The following is a 25,431-nucleotide window of genomic DNA, read 5'->3' on the forward strand; positions in this document are numbered from 1 at the left end:
CCACGGGCCGCTGCCTGTCAGGGCCCATCTGGTATCCTGTAGAGGATATCCATTCTGACACCTCTCATCTATGTGACATGCCGTGCGGTGGCCCCCGGGCCTGTAGGGCCGACACTTCCTTGAAGTCCCATTCTCTAAACAAACAGGTCCCCATTATGGTCCGGCGCTGAGGACAATCTCATCAGGACCGCGGCCGCCAAAGTGTTTGTTCTACCAGAAAAGCTTTATCAGCCCCAAACACACACAGGATTTCCTCTCCTGAAGTGTCCAGCCCAATCCTGATTTATACAGGAAGGGGGGCCGAAAACGGTCCCTTTCGGACATTTAAAGTAAAGTGACTGAGGCTTTAAAGCAGTTCCAGGGTGGGACACAAGGAGACCTCAAGGTCCTCTGAAGAAGCCTCTTCTCCTTCCAAGATGAGCAGATCTAAGGAGCCCGGAGTGCCATGGGGGCCGTCGCCCTCCTCTCCCTGCAGGTAAGGTCCATCACTGCCGCCTGCTGCCTGAGGAGCCTTTAGTGCAGCATTTACACCAGAGCCTTCAGCTGACACCACTGATTCCCTTTCTGACAAGCAAAAGATTTAATGAAATGTCTCTGCAGGGATCGCATGGCGGCTTTATCTCCAGGTCTTATTCTCTTCTGAACATTTTTTTGTGTTTCTTATTTTTGGCCAAATGACATTTGTGTATAGTGTGTCCTCCGTCTGGTGCTCTGCACCCTGTCAAGTGCTGTATACGCTGCGCCTGCGTGCTGTGCGCTCCGTGCACCATCCAGTGCTGTACACACTGCCCCCCATCCAGTGCTGTACACACTGCCCCCCATCCAGTGCTGTGCACCCCTTTGCCCCGTCTAGTGCTGTACACCCTGCCCCCCATCCAGTGCTGTGTGCCCTATGCACTGCTGTACACCCTGCCCCCCCCCCCCCCGTCCAGTGCTGTGCGCACCATGCACCATCCAGTGCTGTACACTCTGCGCCCCATGCCCTGTCCAGTGCTGTAAGCCCTGTGCACTGTTCAGTGCTGTACACCCTGCCCCCCATCCAGTGCTGTGTGCCCTATGCACTGCTGTACACCCTGCCCCCCCCCCTGTCCAGTGCTGTGCGCACCATGCACCATCCAGTGCTGTACACCATCCAATGCTGTACGCTCTGCGCCCCGTGCACTGTCCAGTGCTGTATGCCCTGCGCTCCAGTTGGTGCTGTACACCCTGGCCCCCGTCCAGTGCTGTGTGCCCTGTCCCCTATCCGTTGCTGTACACCCTGCGCCCTGTCCAGTGCTGTGCGCCCTGCGCCCCGTCCAGTGCTCTGCTTCCGTGCCCCGTCTAGTGCTGTGCACCCCGTGCCCTGTCCCCTATTTGTTGCTGTACACCCTGCGCCCTGTCCAGTGCTGTGCGCCCCGTCCAGTGCTCTGCTTCCGTGCCCCGTCTAGTGCTGTGCACCCCGTGCCCTGTCCCCTATTTGTTGCTGTACACCCTGCGCCCTGTCCAGTGCTGTGCGCCCCGTCCAGTGCTCTGCTTCCGTGCCCCGTCTAGTGCTGTGCACCCCGTGCCCTGTCCCCTATTTGTTGCTGTACACCCTGCGCCCTGTCCAGTGCTGTGCGCCTTGCGCCCTGTCCAGTGCTCTGCTTCCGTGCCCCGTCCAGTGCTCTGCTTCCGTGCCCCGTCTAGTGCTGTGTGCCCTGTCCAGTGCTGTACACCCTGGCCCCCGTCCAGTGCTGTGTGCCCTGTCCCCTATCCGTTGCTGTACACCCTGCGCCCTGTCCAGTGCTGTGCGCCCCGTCCAGTGCTCTGCTTCCGTGCCCCGTCTAGTGCTGTGCACCCCGTGCCCTGTCCCCTATTTGTTGCTGTACACCCTGCGCCCTGTCCAGTGCTGTGCGCCTTGCGCCCCGTCCAGTGCTCTGCTTCCGTGCCCCGTCCAGTGCTCTGCTTCCGTGCCCCGTCTAGTGCTGTGTGCCCTGTCCAGTGCTGTACACCCTGCGCCCCGTCCAGTGCTCTGCTTCCGTGCCCCGTCTAGTGCTGTGCGCCCGTGCCCTGTTCCCTATACGGTGCTGTACACCCTGCACCCCGTCCAGTGCTGTGCGCCCTGCACCCCGTCCAGTGCTGTGCGCCCTGCACCCCGTCCAGTGCTGTACACCCTGCACCCCGTCCAGTGCTGTGCGCCCTGTGCCCCGTCCAGTGCTGTGCGCCCTGTGCCCCGTCCAGTGCTGTGCACCCCACATGCAGGGATTCTCCATGGCGGGATTATGTTATGCAGCTATTAGAAAGGGATTTTACTGATGTTTTTGTAGAGTATAAATTATAATTGTTGTAATGGCAGCCAATCAGGATCCAGCTTTCATCCATGCACACAATGATCACTCCCTTCTGATTGGTTGTTTGATATTTCACGGCTTAGATGTCCGTGGTAGACCCGTCTCGCTGCTCGGTTATTATCTTCTTGTTAAGTGCAAATCTTGAACGTTTGTGGTTCCCTCCGTGTCCCAGGCGGGCCGCCTCGGCTCTAACTGGCGTTTCTGGGTCCGCTTGTGAGATCCGTTTCAGGGCTCTCACAAGCGGCCCAAAACGGATCAGTTTAGCTTCAGTTTGCCTCCGTTCAGCCTCATTCCGCTCTGGAGGCCGCTTGCAGCGTTTTTGATGTCCGCCTGACGATGCAGAGCCAAATGGATCCGTCCTGACTTACAATGTAGTCAATGGGGACGGATCCGTTGTCACTGACACAATTAAAAACGGATCCGCCTCCCATTGGCTTTCAGTGGAAGTCAAAACGGATCCGTTTGTATTATCATGAACACAAAAAAAAAAATACATTTTTTTTTTGCTCATGGTAATGCAGACGGATGCGTTCTGAACGGATCAAGCGTTTGCATTATAGGTGCGGATCCGTCTGTGCAGATACCAGACGGATCCGCACCTAACGCAGGTGTGAAAGTCGCCTTATACGGGCAGAGCCCCCCGAGGCTGCAGCCGCGCTCTTCCTCCGCTCGGACATGAAGTGCTCTGCAGGGTTTATAGGGTTAAGTAACACGCATGTTTTACTGCAAACATGGATGAAATAAGAGACCAAAAGGGGCAACCCCCCCCCCCCCCCCCCCCCCCCGCCATGAAGTTCCCGGTGATGCTGGCGCTCCGGTGCCGTCCGTGCAGCCGCCTCCTAACTGTTTGTAGTGAATGTTAAATGACTGAGCGGCGCTGGTTCTGGTCATTCATATTATTCTATACACTGCATTGACCCCCCAGTAGCCCGCCCTCCGCACTCGGGCTGCGCCGCTCTGCTTGTCCTCTATAAATACTCCATTAAATATAGGATTTAGCCGGAGGCGCAGTTTTCCCAGGCTGAACGTCTTCTCTTTTCCTCCCTGCAGTCACATGAGGAGGAGCCGGCGCCACGAGCAGAGGATTCCCGGGAGAAGACGCGGTGAGTGCAGAGGGGACTGTGATAAGCGGCGCCGTTTCTGCCCCTGTTCTCACTGTGCAAGAATGGCGGCTAGGAGCGGTGAGCGCTGGGCCTGTCGGGGTCGGCTCCTCTCCCATAGTGATATATACACCTCTAACCTCTCCTGAGATCTGCAGAACATCGCTCTGTGCTCTCTACCTCCTGACAGATACATAGTGATAGATCCTGCAGATTATTACACCTCTAACCTCTCCTGAGATCTGCAGAACATCGCTCTGTCCTCTCTACCTCCTGACACATACATAGTGATATATCCTGCAGATTATTACACCTCTGACCTCTACAGAGATCTGCAGAACATCGCTCTGTCCTCTCTACCTCCTGACAGATACATAGTGATATATCCTGCAGATTATTACACCTCTGACCTCTACAGAGATATGCAGAACATCGCTCCGTCCTCTCTACCTCCTGACAGATACATAGTGATATATCCTGCAGATTATTACACCACTGACCTCTCTAGAGATCTGCAGAACATCACTCTGTCCTCTCTACCTCCTGACAAATACATAGTGATATATCCTGCAGATTATTACACCTCTGACCTCTACAGAGATATGCAGAACATCGCTCCGTCCTCTCTACCTCCTGACAGATACATAGTGATATATCCTGCAGATTATTACACCACTGACCTCTACAGAGATCTGCAGAACATCGCTCTGTCCTCTCTACCTCCTGACAGATACATAGTGATATATCCTGCAGATTATTACACCTCTAACCTCTCCTGAGATCTGCAGAACATCGCTCTGTGCTCTCTACCTCCTGACACATACATAGTGATATATCCTGCAGATTATTACACCACTGACCTCTCTAGAGATCTGCAGAACATCGCTCTGTCCTCTCTGCCTCCTGACAGATACATAGTGATATATCCTGCAGATTATTACACCACTGACCTCTCTAGAGATCTGCAGAACATCACTCTGTCCTCTCTACCTCCTGACACATACACAGTGATATATCCTGCAGATTATTACACCTCTAACCTCTCCTGAGATCTGCAGAACATCGCTCTGTCCTCTCTACCTCCTGACAAATACATAGTGATATATCCTGCAGATTATTACACCTCTGACCCCTCTAGAGATCTGCAGCACATTGCTCTGTCCTCTCTACCACCTGACAAATACATAGTGATATGTCCTGCAGATTATTACACCTCTGACCCCTCTAGAGATCTGCAGAACATCGCTCTGTCCTCACTACCTCCTGACAGATACATAGTGATATATCCTGCAGATTATTACACCTCTGACCTCTCTAGAGATCTGCAGCACATTGCTCTGTCCTCTCTACCACCTGACAAATACATAGTAATATGTCCTGCAGATTATTACACCTCTGACCCCTCTAGAGATCTGCAGAACATCGCTCTGTCCTCACTACCTCCTGACAGATACATAGTGATATATCCTGCAGATTATTACACCATTGACCTCTCTAGATATGCAGAACATCGCTCCGTCCTCTCTACCTCCTGACAAATACATAGTGATATATCCTGCAGATTATTACACCTCTGACCCCTCTAGAGATCTGCAGATCATCACTCTGTTCTTTCTACCTCCTGACAAATACATAGTGATATGTCCTGCAGATTATTACACCTCTGACCCCTCTAGAGATCTGCAGCACATTGCTCTGCCCCCTCGCTGAGGACACCTGCAGGTTGCGGAGCCCCATCATCTGCTGCCTCTGGCGAGGGGTCCAGGCTGCAGCACGAGGGGAGGGGCCCAGGTGATCATCTGTGTGATGTCATGTAAGTGCTGGGCCCCATCCAATGGGAGGAGGAGGGGGGCATTCCCTCTGGCACGTGGGGGAGGGGGCCCCAAGAACTCCCTGTCACTTTCCACTACAGATCAATGTATAGTTCACTCCATGGATTAAACCAACAACCCAGCGGCAATTACCATCTCCAGGGACGAGTGTATCTAAGCGTATCTCCTGTATCTAAGCCCCGTCCTGCACCTGGGAGTAACAGTGAGTACAGCCTCCACTCTTCCTTGTATCCTGGCAGTGCAGGAGTTAAGCCCGCTGTCATTGCACTTGTAGCTGCAGTCTGAACTGGGTCCAGTGCATGTTGGGATGTGTAGTCCAAGAGTGGATCCACTGGGCAGGCGGTAATGCTGGGACCTATGGTCCCTCAGGGGTCACCCCCTGATTGTTAACCCCATGATTGCTGTGCCCCCATATTCTGTGTCATAACTTCTACGCACTTTGTCCTGGCTTCCAGTTCTCCCAGTGCTGTACCCCCCCTTCTCCAGTACATCACTCACAGGGTCTTATATTAATAGTGAGGGGCTCCAGATGGCGGCTTATGTTCTGTGTCACATTGCACGCCCCCAGTGTATGGGTCCATTGTCCAGATCAAGGAGAGGGGCGGCCCTGGGATTGCTGACTTTTACTTGGCCCGCTCCCCTTGGGAATGAAAAGGTTAATTACATCCAACAATATTGCAGCTGTCAGTCTAATGGAAAGCAGAACCTGGGGGGGAAGTTCTCACAGAACCTGCTGGATTGGGTACCGGCCCTTTAAAATTCCTGTTTGTAAGTCTGTATCAGCTGATAGTGTTGAGACATAATTACAATTGTCATGTGATAATTGGATACATTGTATCAGTGTATGGGGGGGATCGGGGATAGTGCCAGGAATGTGCTGCCCCCAGCAGAACTGATAGTGCCGGAGCAGTGCCGCCTGCTGGCTGTCTGGTGGTACTGCGTCTCTGGAGGGTAATCAATAATCTGTAATTAATCTTTTACCACTGCTCCCGATGCTGATCGACCCTCCATTGACGGCACAGTGTGGGGCCCCTGTTATTAGGGGCCCGGCTCATGGTCTCTGGCTCACGTGTTGCGGCAGACTCCTCGCCTGCCACCCTTTATTATAGAGGACTGTACATTATAAGTGCATTCTCAGGCCTGACCCCAGACAGCTGCCATGTGACAATGATGGGAGTGCTGCCGATCACAGGCCATTAACTACTCATCTGTCATCCGCCAGCTAAGACCGTGAGAGACATTTACTCATAGTCACCAGAGACCGTGCACTGCCGAGCTGTGTATCTAAGCCTATCCTGTGTGATACTGTCTGCCGAGCTGTGTATCTAAGCCTGTCCTGTGTGATACTGTCTGCTGAGCTGTGTATCTAATCCTATCCTGTGTGATACTGTCTGCTGAGCTGTGTATCTAATTCTATCCTGTGTGATACTGTTTGCTGAGCTGTGTATCTAATCCTATCCTGTGTGATACTGTCTGCTGAGCTGTGTATCTAATCCTATCCTGTGTGATACTGTCTCCTGAGCTGTGTATCTAATCCTATCTTGTGTGGTACTATCTGCTGAGCGGTGTATCTAATCCTATCCTGTGTGATACTGTCTGCTGAGCTGTGTATCTCATCCTATCCTGTGTGATAATGTCTACTGAGCTGTGTATCTAATCCTATCCTGTGTGATACTGTCTGCTGAGCTGTGTATCTAATCCTATCCTGTGTGATACTGCCTGCTGAGCTGTGTATCTAATCCTATCCTGTGTGATACTGTCTGCTGAGCTCTGTATCTAATCCTATCCTGTGTGATACTGTCTGCTGAGCTGTGTATCTAATCCTATCCTGTGTGATACTGTCTGCTGAACTGTGTATCTAATTCTATCCTCTGTGATACTGCCTGCTGAGCTGTGTATCTAATTCTATCCTGTGTGATACTGTTTGCTGAGCTGTGTATCTAATCCTATCCTGTGTGATACTGTCTGCTGAGCTGTGTATCTAATCCTATCCTGTGTGATACTGTCTGCTGAGCTGTGTATCTAATCCTATCCTGTGTGATACAGTCTGCTGAGCTGTGTATCTAAGCCTATCCTGTGTGATACTGTCTGCCGAGCTGTGTATCTAAGCCTGTCCTGTGTGATACTGTCTGCTGAGCTGTGTATCTAAGCCTGTCCTGTGTGATACTGTCTGCCGAGCTGTGTATCTAAGCCTGTCCTGTGTGATACTGTCTGCCGAGCTGTGTATCTAAGCCTGTCCTGTGTGATACTGTCTGCTGAGCTGTGTATCTAAGCCTATCCTGTGTGATACTGTCTGCTGAGCTCTGTATCTAATCCTATCCTGTGTGATACTGTCTGCTGAGCTGTGTATCTAATCCTCTCCTGTGTGATACTGTCCGCTGAGCTGTGTATCTAATCCTATCCTGTGTGATACTGTCTGCTGAGCTGTGTATCTAATCCTATCCTGTGTGATACTGTCTGCTGAGCTGTGTATCTAATCCTATCCTGTGTGATACTGTCTGCTGAGCTGTGTATCTAATCCTATCCTGTGTGATACTGCCTGCTGAGCTGTGTATCTAATCCTCTCCTGTGTGATACTGTCTGCTGAGCTGTGTATCTAATCCTATCCTGTGTGATACTGTCTGCTGAGCTGTGTATCTAATCCTATCCTGTGTGATACTGCCCGCTGAGCTGTGTATCTAATCCCATCCTGTGTGATACTCTCTGCTGAGCTGTGTATCTAATCCTATGTGATACTGTCTGCTGAGCTGTGTATCTAATCCTGTCCTGTGTGATACTGTCTGCTGAGCTGTGTATCTAATCCTATTCAGTGTGATACTGTCTGCTGAGCTGTGTATCTAATCCTATCCTGTGTGATACTGTCTGCTGAGCTGTGTATCTAATCCTGTCCTGTGTGATACTGTCTGCTGAGCTGTGTATCTAATCCTATCCTGTGTGATACTGTCTGCTGAGCTGTGTATCTAATCCTCTCCTGTGTGATACTGTCTGCTGAGCTGTGTATCTAATCCTCTCCTGTGTGATACTGTCTGCTGAGCTTTGTATCTAATCCTATCCTGTGTGATACTGTCTGCTGAGCTGTGTATCTAATCCTCTCCTGTTTGATACTGCCTGCTGAGCTGTGTATCTAATCCTATCCTGTGTGATACTGTCTGCTGAGCTGTGTATCTAATCCTGTCCTGTGTGATACTGTCTGCTGAGCTGTGTATCTAATCCTATCCTGTGTGATACTGTCTGCCGAGCTGTGTATCAAATCCTATCCTGTGTGATACTGTCTGCCGAGCTGTGTATCTAATCCTGTCCTGTGTGATACTGCCTGCTGAGCTGTGTATCTAATCCTATCCTGTGTGATACTGTCTGCTGAGCTGTGTATCTAAGCCTGTCCTGTGTGATACTGTCTGCTGAGCTGTGTATCTAAGCCTGTCCTGTGTGATACTGTCTGCTGAGCTCTGTATCTAATCCTATCCTGTGTGATACTGTCTGCTGAGCTGTGTATCTAATCCTCTCCTGTGTGATACCGTCCGCTGAGCTGTGTATCTAATCTTATCCTGTGTGATACTGTCTGCTGAGCTGTGTATCTAATCCTATCCTGTGTGATACTGCCTGCTGAGCTGTGTATCTAATCCTATAATGTGTGATACTGTCTGCTGCGCTGTGTATCTAATCCTATCCTGTGTGATACTGTCCGCTGAGCTGTGTATCTAATCCTATCCTGTGTGATACTGACTGCTGAGCTGTGTATCTAATCCTATCCTGTGTGATACTGTCTGCTGAGCTGTGTATCTAATCCTATCCTGTGTGATACTGTCTGCTGAGCTGTGTATCTAATCCTATCCTGTGTGATACTGTCTGCTGAGCTGTGTATCTAAGCCGTGTGTGATACTGTCTGCTGAGCTGTGTATCTAATCCTATCCTGTGTGATACTGTCTGCTGAGCCGTGTATCTAATCCTATCCTGTGTGATACTGTCTGCTGAGCTGTGTATCTAATCCTCTCCTGTGTGATACGGTCTGCTGTGCTGTGTATCTAATCCTATCCTGTGTGATACTGTCTGCTGAGCTGTGTATCTAATCCTATCCTGTGTGATACTGTCTGCTGAGCTGTGTATCTAATCCTCTCCTGTGTGATACTGTCTGCTGAGCTGTGTATCTAATCCTCTCCTGTGTGATACTGTCTGCTGAGCTGTGTATCTAATCCTATCCTGTGTGATACTGTCTGCTGAGCTGTGTATCTAATCCTACTATGTGTGATACTGTCTGCTGAGCCGTGTATCTAATCCTATCCTGTGTGATACTTACTGCTGAGCTGTGTATCTAATCCTCTCCTGTGTGATACGGTCTGCTGTGCTGTGTATCTAATCCTATCCTGTGTGATACTGTCTGCTGAGCTACGTATTTAATCCTATCCTGTGTGATACTGTCTGCTGAGCTGTGTATCTAATCCTCTCCTGTGTGATACTGTCTGCTGAGCTACGTATCTAATCCTATCCTGTGTGATATTGTCTGCTGAGCCGTGTATCTAATCCTATCCTGTGTGATACTGTCTGCTGAGCTGTGTATCTAATCCTATCCTGTGTGATACTGTCTGTTGAGCTGTGTATCTAATCCTATCCTGTGTGATACTGTCTGCTGAGCTGTGTATCTAATCCTCTCCTGTGTGATACGGTCTGCTGAGCTGTGTATCTAATCCTCTCCTGTGTGATACTGTCTGCTGAGCCGTGTATCTAATCCTCTCCTGTGTGATACTGTCTGCTGATCCATGTATCTAATCCTATCCTGTGTGATACTGTCTGCTGAGCCGTGTATCTAATCCTATCCTGTGTGATACTGTCTGCCGAGCTGTGTATCTAATCCTATCCTGTGTGATACTGTCTGCCGAGCTGTGTATCTAATCCTGTCCTGTGTGATACTGCCTGCTGAGCTGTGTATCTAATCCTCTCCTGTGTGATACGGTCTGCTGTGCCCGCTCTTTGGGTGCTCTTCCTGATCATGTATGTACGGCGGTGCGCCCCTTTTCTTCCTCCTCCTCCCCCGCTGTATTACACGTGTGTTCATCTGCTATAGTTTAGCGCTCGTCTCGGAGGTAAATGTGAATTGGCGCCGCTGATCGCTCGTGTGCTTTGTGTTTCAGGGGTTTCCTCCAGAGCCGGGGGCCGCGGAGCTCCGAGGACGCACCATCCAGTAATCCAGAATGTGGGGAGTAGTCGCCTGCTGGGTCACCGGCTGCCTGCTCATCCTGGAGGCCTCGGCCGCCGATCTCCTCCACCGCTCCGGGTAAGACCCTCGTCCTCTGACTCTCATGGGGGTCTCCCCTCTGTCATGGACCCAGAGGCCCACCGGATCCTGCTGTGTGGGGGGGAGGAAGTGACAACCAGTGTGCACAGTCTGACAACATAATGATCATAAACCATGATGCCGCTTGCATGGCATGCTGGGAGTTGTAGTTCTCAGGTGTGGAGAAGCTATGGGGGGATCAGATAATGAAGGACGACGGCAGAATAATTAATATCTGATCTGTTAATTAATGGCGGCACAACCTGCTCCCTGGGTTGTCAGGACCTGTCCGGTGGCCCCTCCCACTGTGGGTGTGGCCTGACAGGTACCTGGAATCCTTCCCTCAGTCCGGAGGTGACATGTGGTTTTCATTACGTCCCGTAATACGCACAGGTCTGTCACCTCGGATGACCAGCAGGGATGAGAAGGGGTTAATCGCCGCTCGTTATAATTAATAGTCTTTATGGCACCTATAAAGCTGTGCTGATTGCGGCGAGGACCCCCCCATCGCTGTAGAAGGTAAAGGGGGATATCAGATTTTCGGAGATACGGAGCTGAGAGAGTGGGGGTCCACATTCCGATGGGGGGGATTGTTCCTGGCGCAGAATGTAATCCAGGAGTGATGGGGGCTGTAAAAGGGGTTTTATGAGAAATCGCAGTTTTTATAAACATGCGATTGGAGAGGGGGTTAAGGGGAACCATACGTGGCGGCTCCGCCGGAGGGGGTCAGGCCCGCGCCATGACTCCGCATCGGGATGTGTTCAAACACCGCAGCCGAACTGCGCAAATTAAATGTGTCCTGTAAAAACTGCAAGCGCATCGAAAAACACAGCAGTGCTGCGTCTGAATACGCGCTAATGCTCGTCGTCTGCTCCCCTCCCCCGCACACAGTCGCCTCTTATCGTCTGCACGTTATCGCTAATTACACATCCCGCCGATTACAGGTAATTGCAGTTATCAGACGCACTCGGCGGCAGGTCACAGCCCGCGATCCTCGGGCCCCAGGAGCCCCAGCAGGTTACACAGCAACTACAACCCCCAGGCTGTCAGGCCATGCTTGGAAATGGAGTCTCAGCGGCCAATTGCTGGGAGTTGTAGTCCAGTGAAATGTTGCGTTACTTGGATGCATTTCTCTCCGCCCCTCCATCGTCACCTCGTGCGCAGTCAGGGGCCAGGTTCTCTGTCGCTGGGGGTCCATGAGGTCAGACATTCATCTCCTATCCTGTGGTCGCTGCTCATGGGATAGAACCCCTTTAAGGTGTAACTGATAGAAATGGCGCCATCTAGTGGCCACATCAGCGCTCTCCTGTACCTTTATAATAATACCGTTTTTTATCATCATTTTCTTGTGGGATTTCACTGATCAATAACTTTCATCTGACGTTTCCAGAAGGCGGATTTGTTCTTCCGGCGGTCAGACTGGATTCGTGTCCGTGACGCAGTCGTTCGTTCAGCCGGTTTACAAGCCGCTGATCACCATGTGTGAGGGGCACCGAGCCTGCAGCACTTACAGGTCAGTGGTCGTTTTATGTTCACAGCGCCAGCGCCAATTTCATTCAGGTTTCTGCATTAAAGGGCATCTGTCAGCAGTTCTGACACTGGCTGACCTCTCACATGGGCTCCCGCCAGCTGAGGACATCCGTGTTGGTCCCGTGTTCATATGTGCCCGCATTACTAAGAAAAATTATGTTTTAATGTATGCAAATGAGCCCCTAGGAGCAATGGGGGCGTTGCTGTTGCACATAGAGGCTCAGCTCTCTACACTGTGATTGACACGGCCAGGCTGTGTCAATGAGATCACGCCTGCCTGTTAATCAAAGGGCAGAGAGCAGAGCCTCTAGGTGTAATGGTAACGCCCCCATTGCACCTAGAGGCTCATTTGCATATAGTAAAACACCATTTTTCTTAGCAGTGCGGGCACATATGAACACGGGACCAACACGGATGTCCTCAGCTGCCGAGCGCACATGTAACAGGTCAGCCAGTGGAGGGACAGAACTGCTGACAGATGCCCTTGTAGGGACCAGGACCACCCAAGGCTGGCGAGCTGTCAGCCATTTTGCGCCACTTCACCCATTCGTCACACTGTGTCAGCAGCCGCTATTTCTTGCGTTTTTTCCTCTGTAGAACGACGTACAAGATTTCGTACAGACAAGTATCTAAGAAAACGTCGCTGCCGCTGTACACGTGCTGCCCGGGCTGGAGGAGGACGGACGCTCACAGCTGTAACAAAGGTAACGCAGTCCTTATATACAGGGCAGAGCTCCGCCCCCTGTGCGCACAGGCGCTGTAAGCCCCGCCCATTCTGTAGCACAATATAGAAATATAGGGCTGATAATCCAGCATTTCACTTACTGGTTGCGTCTCCGTTATTCCCATCACGCAGCGAGTCCTGCAGCTGTTGCCCGTTATTTGCGCATTTCAGGGCTTGTATTTTTGCCGCAGGCCGTCAGAGTCCGTGACGTGCCCCATTGTGTCACCGCCAAATGGCTCCAAAGTGTCTCAGTCATAAAAGCCTTTGATGTTGTGCAGACAGAAGTAATTGATTATTGCGTAGAATTGGCCGTAAAGCGTCCCAGCCGGGAGGGCAGAGCGGCAGGAGGGGGGGGGGCACTGGGGCCTAAGGACTGACCGGTGTCCAGCCAAGAGCTTCTGCAGCAGCTGTAGTGATTTGCAGAATGTAGAGTTCCTGGTATTGGTCAGAAGACACCTGAAATCTCTCCACCAGAGGGGGACGGGGGCAGCAAAGCCTGAAAGTCCAGGGGTGTCATGTGACTGATGTAACGCTTATCCTTCCTCCTGCAGGGACTTGCCGGCTTCCATGTCAGAATGAAGGAACTTGTGTCGGCCACAACAGGTGTCAGTGCGCCGAGGGCTGGAGTGGAAACCACTGCCAGACAGGTAGGACACGTGGCGCGGCGGTAGAACGTGTGACGTGGCGCTCAGCGGCTCAGTCTCATCTCCTGTGCTCTCCAGATGTGAACGAGTGTGAGAGCGGTCGGCACCGCTGCTCTCAAAGCTGCATCAACACCTCAGGAAGTTTCCGCTGCGGCTGCCATAGAGGATTCAGCCTTTCTGATGATGGGAAGTCGTGTCGTAAAGTGGAAGAACCTGCGACTGCTCCGCCAGCACCCGGGAACGGCACAGGTCAGTGTAATGCCACCTTGTGGACAAGACGTGAAACTACAAGTAATGTCAGGTGGATCTGGAGATAATGAATCTGAACATGTTGGCGCAGGTTGTGGATTAGGTGCAGACGCTTTATATTCGCAGATTCTCCACATCCAGACGAAATCTATTTTTACTGCAGCCTCGATGCATAATAAGGGCTCAGATCTGGAGCAGCCAAAAGGAAACTGGAATCTTCTGGGTCGCAGCATTACACATGATGAGAGTTGTACTACAGTCCCGGAGGCCTGTGAGGTTGGTGGCTGCACATTATTACTTTTGGTACGCGCTGTGACACATCAAACTCGTACCGTGAGTAATAATGCGCAGCTGCCGACGCGACTATCGGAGATCGATTTACGTGGAGGATGAACCTGCGGAACCAGTCACTGAACAGCCGTCCCCAGGAATAATAGTAATAATATGCAGGTTACATCTCCTCCTGGGAAAGCTGGGTGCCAGCTCCAGAATGTCTGCATAACGAGGTAGACCTGCTGTGGCGGCCATGTTGGCTGTCACTCAGCTTTCCTACATAAGCGTGATCCTGGAGGACGACTTACAGGAATGGAAATAAAATCTCCACAAAGAATGGTCACCCAGCTTTCCTAGTGTCCTGAAAGGAGCCGGGGAATGAGCATTTCATAACGTGTCCCGTATGCCCTTTAGGGGTTCAGGAAAGCTGGGTGACCGCTCCTGTGGATGCCGGAATGGCGGCCGTAACTCTTGTATTTGCACAGAATATGAACAGCTGGTTTCTGTGCCGTTCACTAACGCTCTGTCCTGTCCATCAGGAGACGCGGAAACCGTGTGGCGAGAAATGCAAGAACTCAGGAGCAAAATCGAGGTTCTAGAGCAGGTGAGAGCGATGTCCGGGCCAGTCTGCGGGTTCTCAAGCAGAGGGACTGTGGTGTTTACACTGCAGCCTCATCAGAGTTTCTTCGGGCCCCTGGAGCCCCATGCCGCTTCCTGCTGGGTGCACCTGGATTGGTTCAGACAGAAGTACAGGTGCCTCAGAAACGAGCGCTCAGTCCCTGTCTCGGTGTATTTCTCATCTGGCATGTGACAGTATCGCCATATTGAGCCGTGTGCGACCAGCCTCATACTTAAAGGGGATGACATCAGCGGACTAAGTCGTGATTGAATCCTTTGAAGTCACTTCTTAGTTTTCCACTTCACTAGACGCATTATAAGTGTCTGGCGGTAGGGGGCGCTGTTCTTGTTGTGGATGGAGAAGAGCAGGCATTCTGCCGGGGCCGGGCGCATCTGGTCACGTCTCCCTTTCTAATACCTGCAGGGGTGACTGCACCACAATCCAAAAACAAATTGACTAAAAGGCATCGCAGGGAACAACGCAGAACCCAAGAGTCACTGAGCAGAGGCGCACCTCTTACATTAGGGAATATGCAACATCATCTTTCATAACCCCCTAAAATATGGCAGCCGGGATTAACAAAAATACCAAAAGCAGAAAAGTATTTGCAAGGGCGTAACCCTGATCTGTCCCTAGACGTGCTGGGTAGCAGCACTGACGAGGGTGGCCCTCCACCCACCCTGTATTACCCTGGGTAGCAGCACTGACGAGGGTGACCCTGCCCTCCGCCCACCCTGTATTACCCTGGGTAGCAGCCCGGACGAGGGTGACCCTGCCCTCCGCCGACCCTGTATTACCCTGGGTAGCAGCACTGACGAGGGTGACCCTGCCCTCCGCCCACCCTGTATTACCCTGGGTAGCAGCACTGACGAGGGTGACCCTGCCCTCCGCCCACCCTGTATTACCCTGGGTAGCAGCACTGACGAGGGTGACCCTGCCCTCAGCCCACCCTGTATTACCCTGGGTAGCAGCACTGACGAGGGTGACCCTGCCCTCCGCCCCCCCTGTATTACCCTGGGTAGCAGCACTGACGAGGGTGACCCTGCCCTCCGCCCACCCTGTATTACCCTGGGTAGCAGCCCGGACGAGGGTGACCCTGCCCTCCGCCGACCCTGTATTACCCTGGGTAGCAGCACTGACGAGGGCGACCCTGCCCTCCGCCGACCCTGTATTACCCCGGGTAGCAGCACTGACGAGGGTGACCCTGCCCTCCGCCCACCCTGTATTACCCTGGGTAGCAGCACTGACGTGAGTGACCCTGCCCTCCACCCACCCTGTATTACCCTGGGTGACCCTGCCCTCCGCCCACCCTGTATTACCCTGGGTAGCAGCACTGACGAGGGTGACCCTGCCCTCCGCCCACCCTGTATTACCCTGGGTAGCAGCCCGGACGAGGGGGACCCTGCCCACCCTGTATTACCCTGGGTAGCAGCCCGGACGAGGGGGACCCTGCCCACCCTGTATTACCCTGGGTAGCAGCCCTGACGAGGGTGACCCTGCCCTCCGCCGACCCTGTATTACCCCGGGTAGCAGCACTGACGAGGGTGACCCTGCCCTCCGCCCACCCTGTATTACCCTGGGTAGCAGCCCTGACGAGGGTGACCCTGCCCTCCGCCCACCCTGTATTACCCTGGGTAGCAGCCCGGACGAGGGGGACCCTGCCCTCCGCCCACCCTGTATTACCCTGGGTAGCAGCACTGACGAGGGTGACCCTGCCCTCCGCCCACCCTGTATTACCCTGGGTAGCAGCCCGGACGAGGGGGACCCTGCCCACCCTGTATTACCCTGGGTAGCAGCCCTGACGAGGGTGACCCTGCCCTCCGCCGACCCTGTATTACCCCGGGTAGCAGCACTGACGAGGGTGACCCTGCCCTCCGCCCCCCCTGTATTACCCTGGGTAGCAGCCCTGACGAGGGTGACCCTGCCCTCCGCCCACCCTGTATTACCCTGGGTAGCAGCCCTGACGAGGGGGACCCTGTATTACCCTGGGTAGCAGCCCTGACGAGGGGGACCCTGCCCACCCTGTATTACCCTGGGTAGCAGCCCTGACGAGGGTGACCCTGCCCTCCGCCCACCCTGTATTACCCTGGGTAGCAGCACTGACGAGGGTGACCCTGCCCTCCGCCCACCCTGTATTACCCTAGGTAGCAGCACTGACGAGGGTGACCCTGCCCTCCGCCGACCCTGTATTACCCCGGGTAGCAGCACTGACGAGGGTGACCCTGCCCTCCGCCGACCCTGTATTACCCCGGGTAGCAGCACTGACGAGGGTGACCCTGCCCTCCGCCCACCCTGTATTATCCCGGGTAGCAGCCCGGACGAGGGTGACCCTGCCCTCCGCCCACCCTGTATTACCCTGGGTAGCAGCACTGACGTGAGTGACCCTGCCCTCCACCCACCCTGTATTACCCTGGGTGACCCTGCCCTCCGCCCACCCTGTATTACCCTGGGTAGCAGCACTGACGAGGGTGACCCTGCCCTCCGCCGACCCTGTATTACCCCGGGTAGCAGCACTGACGAGGGTGACCCTGCCCTCCGCCACCCTGTATTACCCCGGGTAGCAGCACTGACGAGGGTGACCCTGCCCTCCGCCCACCCTGTATTATCCCGGGTAGCAGCCCGGACGAGGGTGACCCTGCCCTCCGCCCACCCTGTATTACCCTGGGTAGCAGCACTGACGTGAGTGACCCTGCCCTCCACCCACCCTGTATTACCCTGGGTGACCCTGCCCTCCGCCCACCCTGTATTACCCTGGGTAGCAGCCCTGACGAGGGTGACCCTTTATTACCCTGATCTAATAACGGGCAAGATTAAGAAATGACCAGACTGGGAAATCGACGGCTCGGGGGCAGACAGTAATCACTATAGGACCAGTGGTGCCACACAATGGGGAGGGACCAGTCAAAACCTTGCCGGGCACCAGATAGGAATATGTACTGGGCCACGGCTTTAATATGCAGAGTAGGGGCTCATTCAGACGGCGTGCGTTCTGTATTTTGCCAGCACTATGCTAGACATGGCTTGCTGTATCTTTCTTGCGGGGCCATGGAACGGCGACACAAATTTGCGGAACAGATGCAGACCTATTAATACAGTCGTCTGAATGAGCCCAACCGCATGTCAAAGACAGTACAAGTCAACCCAAGCCCAATACTCGCCCCTCGTGTGCCGACCATGGAGGATAGATATCGACTGTGACCCCAAACTTCACTGGTACACAAGGGGTTAGACCTCCGTGACCTTGCTCCATATAGTGATCACACGTGACCGCCAGGGGCGGACTGGGAACTTAAAGCGGCCCTGGAAAAAATACTAAAAGTGGCCCCGTTTTGTAGTCGGATCCAAATTGATGGAAGGCAGGGCCAGCAGTACCATATTGTGGCAGATTATACCGCCTCAAAAGAGCCAAATACCACAGTTCATCACAAAATACATCCCCAAAAACTTCCACTGGCATCGGCCCACACTGAACTGCCCTTCCGCCCCTGATGACCGCCATCTGTTAGCATCCACCGTCATACGTGATTTGCAGTAAAGTGCAGGCGCAGGCTCGCCAGGAGCGGACAGGGCTACCGCACACAGAGCCCTGAGCCGCCGGCAGCCATTACATATGTGTGATGTGTGGACCTCAGATAGACCTCATCATCCTGGTGGGCTGGAGATACTGAGGACTAAACATGGCGCGCACCGATCGTCTGTGACTATGAAGGGGCGTGTCCCTTGTATCACGGGGGGGTCACCCTGTTCTTGTGTTCTCTCCCTACAGAAACTGCAGTTGGTTTTGGCTCCATTTCATGGCCTGTCGACTGTGTCCCCTGAAGATAGCCCGGGCCCCATCACCTTCCTAACGCATTCCTTCCAGCAACTCGACAGGATAGACTCGCTCAGCGAGCAGATCTCATTCCTGGAAGAGCGGCTGGAGACATGTAAGTATGACACACGCATGTCAGTCCCATGATCTGGAAACTTCCCAAATAGAAAGTGGTGACGTTTGATTCCTGGCCTCTATATCGCATCATTACGCCATAATTAGTGACGACTATTAACGTATCCTCCTCCACGTCTTATGGTCCATCTGTCCTGGTCAGGACCGCGCACAGCCCCGGCGCGGACATGGTGGTTTGCTCAGTAATTAGTTTGGGTTTCCAGACTCACATCCACTTTTACTGCTCGGCTTCTGCTTGGACATTATGACGAGGTTCCTGCGCTTATTAGGACAGCGTCCAATAATCGGAAATCACAATCTGTCCTTGATCTTAATCCAAACCTCGTCAAGGCTCATGAAGCTTCCGACTCGGAGAGGATGTAAGGGCCGCGCGAAGCGCACATTTAAATATCCCATTAGACGTGACAATTATTGAATATTTTCCCAACAGCGATCTCCACGGGACTGGAAACCATAAACTCCTGGAACGTATGACATCTACAATAGACTCTCCCCTCCTGGGAGGGCGGCTGAACGCAGGCTCGCTGGTAATTACACCGCAGCGCAAAATCATTATACTGAAGCGGGGTAATAACCCGTCATACACCAGCCACGTAGGAAAGTCAAGCTGCCGGTAGTATAGAAATCTTAGCTATGTGGTCTCTGTCCTCCTCCAAGCAATGATTCCATACGATGGGAAGATTTCTTTTTATGATACAGAGCTCCAAATCCATCCATTGTACAGTTCTGCTGCCTGCAGTCACCACCACCAGGGGGAGCTCTCTGCATAGTGCTATAGGAGCAGTGGGCTCCCCCTGGTGGTGGCTGCAGGTAACTACACCAGTGAATGTTGCTGCAGCCGTCACAGGGCTCCCTGAGCTTCTTGGTGACCTTTCCTCTTTTAGGTCACTGTGAAGCATTTACATATTTTTTTCTTCTCATTTTAGGTTCCTGTAAGAATGACCTCTGACCTCCACAAGTAATGGGACACATCACGGCTGTGGATGAGCAGCTTGGAAATGTCTGTCGGCTCTGGGTATCTCACAGCGTTACTGCAAACAGTTCTGCAGGAAGGACATACCGGACTATACTGCGCATCGCGCCATGCTGCCGTCTGATTATAACGGCTTGTGTGCGCTGGTCGCCGCTCATGACACGTTATATGAACATATAATGCACCAATATAAGGGTGATGCACAGGAGGGTAGCGGTATTACAGGCTGTGTCCGTTTTCGACGACAGGAGAGAGAAGACACATCACAGCCGCATAAATGAAGGAGAGAAGAAAAACGGCCGTAATTCCCGTTCAGGACGCAGCAGATGACGGTTGTCGCGATCACTAGTCGAGTCTTTTCACTCTTTTATCACTATTGTTTCACGGTACCGGACTCAGATTTGTAGAAATAACTTGTATTTTATGACCGATTTGTTTGAATATTTTGCTGCACAATAAAATATAATCTGCACCAAGTGATGGTGTCCTTTAAAAACCCAGTAATGGGTGGAGCTCTGAGAGTGATGTCACAACAAATAGAGACGATGGGGCAGATGAGTCTGGGCCGAGCGCCCCATTTATGAAACCTCAAACCCTTTCTAATGGGTGCGGCCTCCGCCTATAGTGGTGCGGCCTCCGCGCATAGTGGTGCGGCCTCCGCGCATAGTGGTGCGGCCTCCGCGCATAGTGGTGCGGCCTCAGCGCATAGTGGTGCGGCCTCAGCGCATAGTGGTGCGGCCTCAGCGCATAGTGGTGCGGCCTCAGCGCATAGTGGTGCGGCCTCAGCGCATAGTGGTGCGGCCTCAGCGCATAGTGGTGCGGCCTCAGCGCATAGTGGTGCGGCCTCAGCGCATAGTGGTGCGGCCTCAGCGCATAGTGGTGCGGCCTCCGCGCATAGTGGTGCGGCCTCCGCGTATAGTGGTGCGGCCTCCGCGTATAGTGGTGCGGCCTCCGCGTATAGTGGTGCGGCCTCCGCGTATAGTGGTGCGGCCTCCGCGTATAGTGGTGCGGCCTCAGCGCATAGTGGTGCGGCCTCAGCGCATAGTGGTGCGGCCTCAGCGCATAGTGGTGCGGCCTCAGCGCATAGTGGTGCGGCCTCAGCGTATAGTGGAGCTGCCCTTTTACCCTTACAGTATATTGAATGGTGGGGGGATGAAAACCACAGACTCCGACTCCACAGAACGGCGTTTGGCTGGTTTTATTGAAGGCACTCCGGTTCGATTATGAACATTTGCTACAACAACAACCAAGTCACCGATTTCCCTAAAAGATTAGAAACCCGGACAATTCCAGCACATTTCAACATATCGATTATCACTGCAAAGAGCAGGAAGCACATAAGGGGCCCCGCGCGTCTGTGAGCCTCCGACCTCGCCCCTGATGAAGGTCGGGTGTGGTATTGTGGGTGCAGAGCTGGAGCGTGGAGCCCCCTGAAGGGGGAAACCCAGTAATGAAATAAATAGATAAAAACATTGTGCACCTGCTTCCGAAATGGGTTTGTAGATGTGGGTTTCCCCTTTAAGGTTGGAATGTTATAACAAAGCTTTGGCAACATGAATGTATAAAAATACATAGAGACGTGGTGTGAACAGTGCACAATAACACCCGTCCGCTTCCTATAATAACCGCAGAATCAGTGCTGCCTGCAATTACATCACAGCACATAGAATAGAGAAGATCATGTGCCATGGGGGCCCCAGCGTCTCGGAGTGACATGGACACTTACCTCCAGAGGTGGTCCCCCGGTAAAGCTGCCGCTGTAGGTGCTTGCCCAATGGTTCTATTATCAGAATGGGTATTCAGCAATAGGGGCGGATGGTGCAGGTATCCAGAACCCCTGGCTGGTTACATTCGGCACAGACTATGGCCACCAAAGCTGCGAGCTCCTCAGCAGCAGCTCCTGGGTTCAGTAAGTTGTGTCCCAATTACAGAGTCTCTTAAAGAACTTTACAAATAGAGAGAGTTGGTGCCCGGAGAGCCCTCCGCTCAGTGCTGAGGCCAAATATTGCTCTCTGCTTGACATGAGATGGACCTCGCTGTGGTCCACCATTGTCTAGCATCACGGAGGGCTCACCGTTCAGGCATCAATACCCTCTGGCATCATCAGGTCCTCAGATCAGATGTGACTTTTGGTCACTTGTGTAGGGACTTGGTCCAGTCCCTAAAATAATAAAGATGTAAAGTGAAAATTTGAGGCACTTCCAAAGTTTCTCGGACATAAAGCAATGAAGCAGCTTGGATGACTTCACCTCACAATTTGAGAGGTGCGAGCACTTGGTGCAGAGACCTGCGCAGCACAGTCCATTAAGGCTCCCATTCTCAGTCTTTCAGCAGCTCTATTGTCTTGAGGAGCTTTGTTTTATGGGGGTGTAAGGTTTACCGGAGAGTCTGAAGAAGACCTGCCTCATGTCATTGAAGCAGCGTTCTGTAAGGCCCGAGATGTCCTCTTCCTTCAATCCTGAAATGTCTATTTTCGGAAGGACTTCTACTTTGATTATTCCTGAAAGTTTAAGGAAGAAAAAGGTTAACAAAACTAAGAATCTCCCAGAAGAAAGTGGCAAACAAGTTCAGCACCAAGATGGGGACTGGAGCCCCCCAAACCTTGGACTAAATTTAGTAGGAACCAGCAGGCCAAAGTCCTAATCATGACCGATTATGAATGGGTGGTCAAAGAAGAGGAACTGCGCAGGAACGGTGGCCACATACTTCTCCCTCTATTCTATGGCGCGTAACGCCCTCTGGAGAGAGCAGGCGGCTTGTCTGAGATTTGCTGCTACATTGAGGGCAAATGGCAAAAAAACTGACTGGAACAACCAAGAGATCCAGCAAGTGGATGGTGGGGAATCCGACCCCATTTTTCTGCTCCTCCACATAACCCTGTATCATCCTAGATCTGCACCAGTTTGCGCTCCACAAATGTGAGACAAATCTCTGCGCCCCCTCCAGACCCAGAAAGTAAATAATCCCCCCATCAATACAAGACCGAAAACTTAAAGAGCAGATGCCTCCAAAAAACAGGCTCCAGAGGTAAATCTCAGCACGTACCGCCCGTGAATAAACTCTTCTTCTTGTCGTAGAAGCTGGTGAAGGAGGAATAAACCACCGGGATGATGGGAACCTGCAAGAGAGAGAGTGACAGGGAGCGGAGCCCTGGACACTGGAAATCTACAACCGCAGCAAGAGTCTGCTACAATGTGTCAGGGAAGTCACCTCAATGTGAGGACACCAGACATCTGTGCTTCATAATACAGTGTATCTAATCCTGCTGATCTACTGTATCTAATCCTGTCATGTGTGAGCTGTGTATCTAATCCTATACTGTGATACGGTCTGCTGAGCTGTGTATCTAATCCTATCCTGTGTGATACTGTCTGCTGAGCTGTGTATCTAATCCTACCCTGTGTGATACTGTCTGCTGAGCTGTGTATCTAATCCTATCCTGTGTGATACTGCCTGCTGAGCTGTGTATCTAATGGCAGCATGGAGGCTTAGTGGTTAGCGCTGGGGTCCAGGGTTCAAATCCAACCAAGGACAACATCTGCATGGAGTCTGTAGTCTCCCTGTCTTTGTGTGGGTTTCTTCCAGGTTCTCCGGTTTCCTACCACACTCCAAAGACTTAGATAGGAAATCTAGAATGTGAGCTCCTGGGGACAGAGTGATGAGAATGTCTGTACAGCGCTGTGGAATAAGTCAGTGATATATAAGTGATGAGAATGTCTGTACAGCGCTGTGGAATATGTCAGTGATATATAAGGGATGAGAATGTCTGTACAGCGCTGTGGAATATGTCAGTGATATATAAGTGATGAGAATGTCTGTACAGCGCTGTGGAATATGTCAGTGATATATAAGTGATGAGAATGTCTGTACAGCGCTGTGGAATATGTCAGTGATATATAAGTGATGTGAATGTCTGTACAGAGCTGTGGAATATGTCAGTGATATATAAGTGATGAGAATGTCTGTACAGAGCTGTGGAATATGTCAGTGATATATAAGTGATGAGAATGTCTGTACAGCGCTGTGGAATATGTCAGTGATATATAAGTGATGAGAATGTCTGTACAGAGCTGTGGAATATGTCAGTGATATATAAGTGATGAGAATGTCTGTACAGCGCTGTGGAATATGTCAGTGATATATAAGTGATGGGAATGTCTGTACAGCGCTGTGGAATATGTCAGTGATATATAAGGGATGAGAATGTCTGTACAGCGCTGTGGAATATGTCAGTGATATATAAGGGATGAGAATGTCTGTACAGCGCTGTGGAATATGTCAGTGATATATAAGTGATGAGAATGTCTGTACAGCGCTGTGGAATATGTCAGTGATATATAAGTGATGAGAATGTCTGTACAGCGCTGTGGAATATGTCAGTGATATATAAGTGATGAGAATGTCTGTACAGCGCTGTGGAATACGTCAGTGATATATAAGTGATGAGAAGGTCTGTACAGCGCTGTGGAATATGTCAGTGATATATAAGGGATGAGAATGTCTGTACAGTGCTGTGGAATATGTCAGTGATATATAAGGGATAAGAATGTCTGTACAGTGCTGTGGAATATGTCAGTGATATATAAGGGATGAGAATGTCTGTACAGCGCTGTGGAATATGTCAGTGATATATATATGTGATGAGAATGTCTGTACAGTGCTGTGGAATATGTCAGTGATATATAAGTGATGAGAATGTCTGTACAGTGCTGTGGAATATGTCAGTGATATATAAGTGATGAGAATGTCTGTACAGCGCTGTGGAATATGTCAGTGATATAGAAGTGATGTCTGTACAGCGCTGTGGAATATGTCAGTGATATATAAGTGATGAGAATATCTGTACAGCGCTGTGGAATATGTCAGTGATATATAAGTGATGAGAATGTCTGTACAGTGCTGTGGAATATGTCAGTGATATATAAGGGATGAGAATGTCTGTACAGTGCTGTGGAATATGTCAGTGATATATCAGTGATGAGAATGTCTGTACAGCGCTGTGGAATATGTCAGTGATATATCAGTGATGAGAATGTCTGTACAGCGCTGTGGAATATGTCAGTGATATATAAGTGATGAGAATGTCTGTACAGTGCTGTGGAATATGTCAGTGATATATAAGGGATGAGAATGTCTGTACAGTGCTGTGGAATATGTCAGTGATATATAAGGGATGAGAATGTCTGTACAGCGCTGTGGAATATGTCAGTGATATATAAGTGATGAGAATGTCTGTACAGCGCTGTGGAATATGTCAGTGATATATAAGTGATGAGAATGTCTGTACAGCGCTGTGGAATATGTCAGTGATATATAAGTGATGAGAATGTCTGTACAGCGCTGTGGAATACGTCAGTGATATATAAGTGATGAGAAGGTCTGTACAGCGCTGTGGAATATGTCAGTGATATATAAGGGATGAGAATGTCTGTACAGTGCTGTGGAATATGTCAGTGATATATAAGGGATAAGAATGTCTGTACAGTGCTGTGGAATATGTCAGTGATATATAAGGGATGAGAATGTCTGTACAGCGCTGTGGAATATGTCAGTGATATATATATGTGATGAGAATGTCTGTACAGTGCTGTGGAATATGTCAGTGATATATAAGTGATGAGAATGTCTGTACAGTGCTGTGGAATATGTCAGTGATATATAAGTGATGAGAATGTCTGTACAGCGCTGTGGAATATGTCAGTGATATAGAAGTGATGTCTGTACAGCGCTGTGGAATATGTCAGTGATATATAAGTGATGAGAATATCTGTACAGCGCTGTGGAATATGTCAGTGATATATAAGTGATGAGAATGTCTGTACAGTGCTGTGGAATATGTCAGTGATATATAAGGGATGAGAATGTCTGTACAGTGCTGTGGAATATGTCAGTGATATATCAGTGATGAGAATGTCTGTACAGCGCTGTGGAATATGTCAGTGATATATCAGTGATGAGAATGT

At 51.3% G+C, this 25,431-nt stretch overlaps 2 protein-coding genes across 3 annotated transcripts in view; one reads left to right on the top strand and one right to left on the bottom strand.

The window, feature by feature from the left end:
• Positions 1-319: 319 nt before the first annotated feature.
• EGFL7 (EGF like domain multiple 7) lies at positions 320-19,944 on the top strand. Of its 2 annotated transcripts, XM_040405980.1 has the most exons (10): positions 320-475; positions 3,360-3,412; positions 10,368-10,510; positions 11,901-12,023; positions 12,638-12,744; positions 13,316-13,411; positions 13,487-13,673; positions 14,468-14,534; positions 18,316-18,475; positions 19,422-19,944. In XM_040405980.1, exons 3-10 carry the CDS (start codon positions 10,428-10,430, stop codon positions 19,442-19,444), a joined length of 846 nt encoding a protein of 281 aa, XP_040261914.1. In that variant the 5' UTR covers positions 320-475; positions 3,360-3,412; positions 10,368-10,427; the 3' UTR covers positions 19,445-19,944. The 2 variants fall into 2 exon arrangements, with proteins under 2 accessions (XP_040261914.1, XP_040261915.1); XM_040405981.1 differs by lacking the exon at positions 19,422-19,944 and having other exon boundaries at positions 13,487-13,657; positions 14,470-14,534; positions 18,316-18,551.
• Positions 19,945-21,610: 1,666 nt separating this feature from the next.
• The window catches only part of AGPAT2 (1-acylglycerol-3-phosphate O-acyltransferase 2), a 37,606-nt gene continuing 33,785 nt past the window's right edge, over positions 21,611-25,431 (bottom strand). Inside the window, exons 5-6 of the mRNA XM_040405982.1 lie at positions 22,514-22,586; positions 21,611-21,968 (exon numbers count right to left, since the gene is read on the bottom strand). Coding sequence (XP_040261916.1) covers positions 21,805-21,968; positions 22,514-22,586 — 237 coding nt within the window. The 3' untranslated portion in view covers positions 21,611-21,804. The remainder of the gene's footprint in view (positions 21,969-22,513; positions 22,587-25,431) is intronic.

This window comes from Bufo bufo, chromosome 8 (assembly GCF_905171765.1).
Source record: "Bufo bufo chromosome 8, aBufBuf1.1, whole genome shotgun sequence".
Classification (NCBI taxonomy): Eukaryota; Metazoa; Chordata; class Amphibia; order Anura; family Bufonidae; genus Bufo; species Bufo bufo.